This window comes from Bidens hawaiensis, unplaced genomic scaffold (assembly GCF_021521415.1).
Source record: "Bidens hawaiensis isolate Kalapana, Puna unplaced genomic scaffold, B.hawaiensis_p1.1 tig00048287_1, whole genome shotgun sequence".
Classification (NCBI taxonomy): Eukaryota; Viridiplantae; Streptophyta; class Magnoliopsida; order Asterales; family Asteraceae; genus Bidens; species Bidens hawaiensis.
Genome location: NW_027498647.1, coordinates 55,718 through 64,565, shown reverse-complemented (window position 1 = coordinate 64,565; position 8,848 = coordinate 55,718). Strand labels below are relative to the sequence as shown.

The 8,848-nt window shown below is 34.5% G+C and overlaps 1 protein-coding gene across 1 annotated transcript; it reads left to right on the top strand.

The window, feature by feature from the left end:
- The first annotated feature begins 259 nt into the window (after positions 1-259).
- LOC143597436 (serine/threonine-protein kinase STY46-like) lies at positions 260-5,740 on the top strand. Its single transcript, XM_077075942.1, has 16 exons — positions 260-496; positions 1,591-1,705; positions 1,779-1,852; positions 2,065-2,184; positions 2,417-2,471; positions 2,541-2,651; positions 3,486-3,536; positions 3,617-3,753; positions 3,851-3,958; positions 4,151-4,224; positions 4,317-4,492; positions 4,563-4,658; positions 4,937-5,017; positions 5,114-5,167; positions 5,324-5,458; positions 5,611-5,740. Exons 1-16 carry the CDS (start codon positions 288-290, stop codon positions 5,686-5,688), a joined length of 1,674 nt encoding a protein of 557 aa, XP_076932057.1. The 5' UTR covers positions 260-287; the 3' UTR covers positions 5,689-5,740.
- The last annotated feature ends 3,108 nt before the right edge of the window (positions 5,741-8,848 follow it).

The following is an 8,848-nucleotide window of genomic DNA, read 5'->3' as shown; positions in this document are numbered from 1 at the left end:
ATAAAATATCAAAGTCGCCGTCAAAAGTTTCCATGTCTCCCACTTGGAAAATATAAATATAACAAATCCTCCTACACATACTATACATATACATTGAAATCATACAAACAAACGACGGTGCAACAAAGTTACACCAAACAGAGCAGGCATGAAAACAAACGACATCTAAGGTTTCAAAACTACATTCGTGATTTATTTGGATCTCGAAACAATCTTGGAATCTTTGCTGTTTTGTTTGATTCGGTTTCGGAGATACACACATATATTAATTGATACAGTATATATCAATGGTGACGGTGGATAACGAGAGTTTGATTACGGAATCTTCCCGGAAGTTCACGGCGGTGAATAATAATAATAATAATAATAATCGGCATCAGAAGCTAGAGGTGTATAACGAGATTCTTCGGCGTTTAAAAGATTCAGGCAATGATGAAGCAAGACAACCTGGTTTTGAAGATGAGCTTTTGGCTCATTTCAACCGTCTTCCGAACAGGTATGTATGTATGTATGTATGTATGTATGAGATTATGATCATTTGTCATTATTTTTTATTATTTTTTTTATTTTAATAAAATAACCCTAGATCTCATGTTTTGAAACTTTTGTTTGGTCGATCATGAAACATGTTTTTGGTGTTTGTGGTTGGTTGTGTCTTTTTAATTAATGTTTTTCTTATAAGTTAATAATGAACAGCATTTTCTTTTCTTTTTGTTTATTTAATTTGTATAAGTGTTCATGGCGTTGATAGCTGAAAGATAAGGGTACATGCACCGATCAGCCGGTGTCTCGATGATTGAGTGCTATGTGCCTTATGTCCAAGGCTTGATGCAAAACTACTATCGAGCCGGGGGTCTCACCGGAAGCAGCCTCTCTATCCCTATGGGGTAGAGGTAAGGCTGCCTACATCTTACCCTCCTCAGACCCTACCATAGCTTTGCTATTGGTGGGATATACTGAGTACGATGATGATGATGAATTTGTATAAGTGGTTAATTTGTCTATCTGTCTATGTGCATGTTTATCTTGGAGAATTCTTTGTTTCTTAATAACTTGGAAAAATTATTTTTGATTTTCTTTTGACTGTTTGGAAATCAAATACATACAAACAAACTATACGCTAATATTGGTAGAGTCAAGTGCTTTTATCAAATATGAGTGCACACGGTTCCCTATCTCAGGAGATAGAGAGGCTGCTTCTACTGAGACTCATGGCTTCAAAAGCCTTTGTTGTTGACACGTAGCGCACTAGCGAATAATCTAACCGTGGCACAAGGAGTTAAAAACGACAATAAAACAAAGAATGCTACAAATAACAAGCTACTTACAACGCAAAAAGGTGAATAACTTTAATAGTAACAAATTAAAGAGCATAGAGACATGAATAAGGCAGTGCAAGTGCTTTTATCAAATATGAAATGTTAAATATATTAGGTGGTTGAGAGAACCGTATGTATTAGGCTTTAACTGTAATACATAAAGCGGTTATGTCATGCTTGTAACAAAAGTCGAATAAGTGGACTATCTATTCTTTTTAAGTCTTGTAACAAAAGTTGAATTGTTCATTCGTATGTGGTAAATGAATTGAAGGTATGCACTTGATGTAAATGTTGAAAGCGCGGAAGATGTACTCATGCACAAGCGATTGCTGAGTCTAGCACATGATCCTGCTAACGGGCCTGCATTAGACGTGCGGCTAGTACAGGTCTGTTTTGTTCTCAGTATCCCCAAAGCTTACTTTAGATGCTTAACATTATAACCGAAAAGCGTATGCACAGGTTTGCTCAGTGACTGAGAATAACTCAGATGATTTAGTCAACTACAGCTCACCTGGGAAGCAGCTATCTCAAAGGTACAATCTTAGATAGTTAAACGTTGTAACCGAACCGAGTGCATATTATATTCTTAGCTAATCATAGTTTTATGCAAGTGGCAATTATATGATTATCATAATTCCTCAGGCCCATTTTAAATATACTGTTTGTCTTCTTGTTCACTTATGTCTTAATTAGATTATGGGATCTCTAGTGTTGTTAATGTTAAGTAATGATTAATTTATGACAGCGTTCATCCACCGCCTGCCTTTGGATCATCACCGAATCTTGAAGCCCTTGCACTTGAAGCGACTGAACTATCAGCTAGCAGTGGGAATAATTCTGTCAATACCAACACAAACTGTCCTAGGTACATTAGTATTCTCATTTTCATTTAAATGCACAATTATTTTAATTTAAAAAGTAAAGAACAAGTATTAATGATAATGTACAGCAGCCAAAATGATAAGTTGTTTCTGGTTAGACTTTTGGTTGTGGTTATAAATGGTGACCACCAACGCATGAACATGATCCATTTAACACGCCTAGTTGTCATGTGAAATTCTTGTACAATTCACTATGTTATTGATTAATAAATACAGGCCGTTGCATGGAATTACCTTTTCATCAGATGACAAACCCAAGCTTCTGAATCAGGTACTTATTTGTTCTCCTTAGTCCTTACTACCAAACATATTTTGGTTCTCATTGGTGCAAAATTTGCAGTTGACATGTTTACTGGCTGAAGTAGGACTCAACATTCAGGAAGCACACATATTTTCTACAGTAGATCACTACTCGTTAGACGTCTTTGTTGTTGATGGTTGGCCACATGAGGTACTTTCCTCATTTAAGTAATTGTACTACACTCGGTTAACATAATGAATTCATATTTAGTTCCATGTTACATAATTTTTAAATTATAAGTTGTCTTTTGATGTTGATGGAACTTTTCTATATAATTTGCTGTATAATCGTATATATTTTGCCCTAGCTGAACTCTGAACCATGAACTGTATGCTTGTAGTTTGTTTGATGAAAGTTTTTCAATTACATTTTTTAATAATTTTTTTTTTCTGTTCTATCAATACAAATTTCATAGAAGCTTAAGGGTTTTCATGGGTTGGTATTGGGCTCAAAGTGAACCGAAAGCCAAAAGTTCTGTTTATTATGGGTTTTTGAAAATCATTCAGTTTCGATTTTTACAATAGGTTCGGTTTCGTTTTTTTTTATAATTTTTATTTTGCCATTTGGGCTTAAGTTTTTGGGCGAAAAAAAGCCCAAAATAATGAATTTATGTCTGAAACTTTGTGCCTAAACGGTTATGTTAATAAAAAATTAATTGATGACTGCACATTTGGGCTTTAAGTTTGAGGCTACACCGTTTATTAATCTCTTGTTAATTACTTAACATTCAAAAATTAAAATTGTAATTAAGAAATGCAATAACAAGAGATGATTGTTTTCGGTTTTTACAGGCTCAGTTTGTTCGGTTTTTGGTATATGCAAAACCGAAATCAAATCAGAAGTCAGGCTCGTTTTTAGAAAACAGTCGGTTTTGGGTTGGGTTTAAGTTCGGTTTGGTTACGTCAGTTATTTCGGTTTCATGCACACTCTTAAAAGATCTTTCAGGTTTTGTATTTACGGAATGATCTTTATACAATTTTTCAGGAAACCGAAGAGCTTCGAGATGCAATAGAAAGAAAGCTTAAAAAGCTTGAGGTATGCATACATTTGAAAGCTTACTCAGTGGTTATCCCCATGCTAATGTTGACTAAAGCTTGACTTCTGTGTTGAAGCAGACTTTACCAGATCAGCGGTCATCGTCTTTTGTATTTAATCACTTGCACATTCCCAATGACGGAACAGATGAATGGGAAATCGATCCTAAGTTTCTAAGACTTGATCACAAGGTTGCTTCTGGATCCTTTGGTGATCTGTAAGTCTTTTATGCAACTATGTTTATTTATGTTCAGATGAAAGACTATATGCTATAATGGATATCAAATTAACATTTATTATCTATGTTAATTTAGATATAAAGGTACATATCGTAGTCAAGAGGTGGCTATTAAGATGCTTAAGGCCGAGCACATAACCACAACAATGCAACAGGAGTTTGCCCAAGAAGTTTATATCATGAGGTTTGTGAGTAACTTTGACCATGTTGACTTCTTAATTTTTTTATTTATGGTATTATAACAGTAACACTAGTCAAATATGGCATGGTAGCTGATGTGCCAGCAACTTTGACCATGCTGACTTTTTATATCATGTATGTTTTATGCATTTCTCTCTTTAAAAGGGAAATAAATATAAAGATTTACAAAACGCAGGAAAATTCGACATAAGAACGTTGTGCAGTTTATAGGAGCATGTACTGAGCCTTCAAACTTGTGCATTGTAACCGGTAAATCTTGAATGCACTTTGAAACAGTGTCAAAAGTCAAAACACGTGACATATGATTTTGATTTTTCTTCATGGCTATTATCTTAATTCAGAGTTCATGAGCGGGGGAAGTGTGTATGATTATTTGCACAAACAAAAGGGTACATTTAAACTTCCAATATTACTCAAGGTAGCAATTGATATATCAAGGGGGATGGACTACCTGCACCAAAATAATATAATACACAGGGACTTGAAGGCTGCAAATCTTCTTATGGATGAAAATGACGTGAGATTCTCAGTCTTGTATATTTGATTTTTAATTTTATGGTATAAAAAGCGGGATGTTTTGCATACAGGTTATTAAGGTGGCTGATTTTGGTGTTGCAAGAGTGAAGGCTCAGACTGGTGTGATGACAGCAGAAACTGGAACATATAGGTGGATGGCTCCCGAGGTGCTTTATTATATAAAATAAAAGTTATTGCATTTTATGAAACAGCAGATTCATTTAGGCTTGTGAGTCGATCAAGCTCAGTATGTGAAGCCTGAGCTCGAGCTCGGATATTAAATAAGCTCCAAATTCTGCTCGAGCTTGTTGAAATTTGTTTGATTCAAGCTTTTACCAAGCCGATCTTAGTAGCTTACGAGTAGCTTGGCTTGTTTACAACACTACATGTTTGTTTACTGTAATTATTACAGAAACTTCTTAACATACTTTTATTTACAATGAAGGTTATTGAACACAAGCCGTATGATCTCAAGGCGGATGTTTTCAGTTTCGGTGTCGTTTTATGGGAGTTACTAACTGGAAAGGTTTTACCTTTTGGTCATTGAACTATTCAACATTCACTTTGGATTATTTTATGTAAATTAAGGTTTATCTTCATTTATAATGTATCTTTTTTTCAGCTTCCATACGAGTACTTGACCCCAGTGCAGGCAGCTATTGGGGTGGTTCAAAAGGTAAAACATTAAGTATGTTAAGAACCATACAACCAAATATTACTTTTCTTAAATCTTTTGTTACAACCATACAACCAAATATTATTTTTGTTACAACATACAACCAAATATTATTTTTCTTACAAACAAAATGTAGCATATGTTTGAATATTTCAGGGCTTACGACCCACTATCCCAAAGAACACTCATCCGAAACTTGCCGAGCTGCTTGGAAGATGCTGGCAAAAAGACCCGAGTTTAAGACCTAATTTCTCTGAAATCATTGATATTCTGAAGAGAATAACTACCGAGGTACAAGACTTGTAGTTCGTCACCTCTTGTCAAAATGGGTCGGGTTGGATTAGGATGACTCGTATTAGACATGTTAGTCTTAGATATTAAATATATATATTTTTTAATAATTTATTAATGTGCTAAATATGTTTATAAATATTATATTATAGGTTGAAATAATGGAGGAAAAGCGGGTGGAGAAGGGATCAATTCGATTCTTATCGCTACTTAAACGGGGCCATCACTAAACTGAAATTAGCAACTTGTTCGGATTGTAGTCATACTCAATATTAGTTCTTTGTATAAATAGTTTATTTTGGTATATTTTTATTACTTTGAAATGAAATCTGTTTTTATTTTGTTTAAATTCTTAACAAGGTTTTACACTAACGTGTTGCACGTAATAATTTTAACTATACTTGGCAAAATGGGCAGGGTAATGGGTTAGAACAGATTCAGGTCAAGGTGAGAGGTCAGAGGTGGTGTTTTTAGAAAATGGTCCAGACATATTGTTTCAGAAAATAAAGGTAAAAGTATTTAGTGACCAAAATATCAAAATGTATTCAGAAATTTTCGTAAAGTATGTATTCCAAAAGAATCAAAACCGTTAACAAAATCAAAATATAGTAGATTAATCAAGTTGGTAGGATCAAAACATGAAACTGCACATGCATTGTAAGAATCAGCCCATTTTAATTTTGTATTTTTGATTCAGCCCAATTTGACCTTGTTCTCTTTCCTCAACCCACAAACTTTAAAGGCTCTAAATAACACAATTTTAAATTAATGGGTCGAGATTGCCATGACTAGTTTTAGCTATTCCTTTTTCTTTTCTTTAACTTATATTAAATGGTTTTCAATGACAACACGAGCAATGGTAAAATGTGAAGCAAATCTGCGTGTTTGATGTGGTGCTTTTAAAAATAGCAAGTGGTTGAAACGTGCGCAGTGCAGCACATGTGTTGTTTGATAAATTTGTATTTTGTAAGTCTCGGTTTTAATCTGAGTTCTTCCAAAACTAATCACCTACGTGTGAGTTTGTTTTTCATTAAATAAAAGGACATTAAAGCAAATACAGAATTAAAGCAGAATTCTCGTTTTGATAAGTAATTTTTAAAGTGGCCGAGATAATTTTTTCAATTCTCGTTTTGATAAAAGTAATTAAAAATGGATGAGATAAATTTCTTTTTTCATTCAGACTGGGTGTTTGCTCTTTTTGGATCTCATGAAAGACAAGATGACATATGCAGGTATCTAGACGTTGATGGAGAAGTTGAAGCAGCTCATTAACTACAAAACATTCCATTCTTCAACAATAACCATGCAATTTGTGAGCGTATAAGGGCATACGCGCAGTATATGTTATACGATGTATAACTTACATGCCGTATAACATAAACAGTGTATGTATGTATGTATGTATGGTTTGTTTGTTTCTTAGATGTAATTTTTTCATTATGAGATAATAGAATTTTCCTTCCTTGCTTCAGTTCTTGTTTTCTTTCTGCGTCATTGTTCTTCAACGATTACATGGTATCAAAACAAGGTTCTTAATTCTGCTCTTCATTTCAACCGACGTCTCTCATTTCGTCGGTTTTCTCATCTTCATCTGATCATTTTCTTTGATCATTCTTGTTTTTTGTTCGGGAATTGATTGTTCTTTGATCAATTTCGTTTGTTTCATTCAATCTCTTGTAAGATTTCTTCTCTTTTCTCCCTTTTTCATCATTACAGAAGTTTTAACCATTCAAACTTCATCAAAAGTTCAAAACATGTAATATTCTTGTTTCTGAACAGTCTCTCAAAGTTTCAGATCTTTTTTCATTCTTTCTCGCTCAAAATCTTGTATTTTTCTTTTTGATCAACTTATATGCCGTATAATTTTTTTACTTACACAGCGCATAAGTCTCCAGCGTATATACTTATACGCCGTATAAGATATACGGCGCATAAGCCTTTCGTTCCTTTTTTTCGTGCGTTTGTTTCGTTTTTCTGTGTTTTTCAATGGCATCTTCAAACAGTTCTGTTGTTTCAAATGTGACCATTGATTTCTCCAGCCCTCTTTACCTTCATCCTTCGGATCACCCCGGTGTGATCCTCGTTTCCAAATTCTTTGATGGTACTGATTTCGGAGCTTGGAAAAAAGCAATGATGATTGCTCTTTCAGATAAAAACAAGCTTGGTTTCATCAATAACTCTTTAACCATGACGGATAACAAGCAACAGCTGGCGGTTTGGCAGTGTTGTAATGACATGGTGATCTCATGAATTCTCAACATTCTCACCGGTACATCAGTAGTAGTGTCTTGTATGCTGAAACTGCTCAGATTCTTTGGAATGAGTGATGTGTTGTAAAACACACTTATTTTTCGCACCTTTTATCTACGTTATTATATTATATTTTATGTATTTTAACTTGTTTTATATAGGTTTTACATAATTTTAATGATCTTGTAGGTTATGGGTTAAAGAATAAGAAACCCTTTCGAGGAGCTTACGGGCCTTTTACGCATACGATTTGAAGACAAAGCTCAAAGCCCGGCCCGATTACATGTTATACAAGCCCATTACTTACACTAATTAGAATATAAAAAAGAAAAAATAAAACCCTAGGGTAGCCCCCTAGGTCCGATTGCAACAGTGAGCAGGGAAAGAGAAGAGAAAAAAGTTTTATGCAGCTAGGGTTGGAGCGTGTGGCGGCTAAGGAAGGAAGAAGGAGTCAAGAACAAGCCTCGGGATCGTTCACCATCAGTTTTCACAGTCAAGGAGCAGCCCATATTCATCATATATCCTTTCTTTCATAACATTGTTCAACACTTTGATTTTCTTGTTCAATTGATTAGTAGTTTTGCAATTGCTTGAGATATTGACTTGTTTATGATTATTGTTGATCATTGAATGATTGAATTGATGTTTGAGATGAGTTACACAATGTTTTTATTGATGAATAGCTGCTGTCCAAATATGATTAGAGGCTAAACTTGTTGGTTCTACCTAGGAATGATGATTATTGTTAGGTTTGATGAGTTTATTGGATTGTTTGATTGATAGACTTTAAATTATTATGGTAAAGTTTGATTTAGACATGAAATAGGTTGTGTTTAAGGTCTGGAAATTTTGGTAATTCATTGCTTAAACATCTTTCGTTGGTTGATTAGTTTTGTATTGATTGATCGGTGCTTGTTTAATTCTAGACTTAGTGTTTAGGGTTTGTTTGCGGTAGGGACAACCGTAGGGTTTTGTTGCATGAATTTGTGGTTAAAGTGCAGTGGTTAGACACCTTCTTAGAGACCCAGAAGTGATAAGAAGTTAGGGTTGTCTCATTGCCTTTCCATGCTAGAATTAAAATTGCGCGAGAGCGAGTTCGTTTCTTGTCCGGTTTAGGTGTTTTGAGCGACTAGTTGATCT

Bases quoted from the DNA above. Each gene is read 5' to 3' on its own strand.
- LOC143597436 (XM_077075942.1), top strand. From the start codon at position 288: ATGGTGACGGTGGATAACGAGAGTTTGATTACGGAATCTTCCCGGAAG. The intron at 4,493-4,562 runs GTGAGATTCTCA...TTTTGCATACAG, and splicing joins TTCTTATGGATGAAAATGAC to GTTATTAAGGTGGCTGATTT. The intron at 4,659-4,936 runs GTGCTTTATTAT...TTTACAATGAAG, and splicing joins ATAGGTGGATGGCTCCCGAG to GTTATTGAACACAAGCCGTA.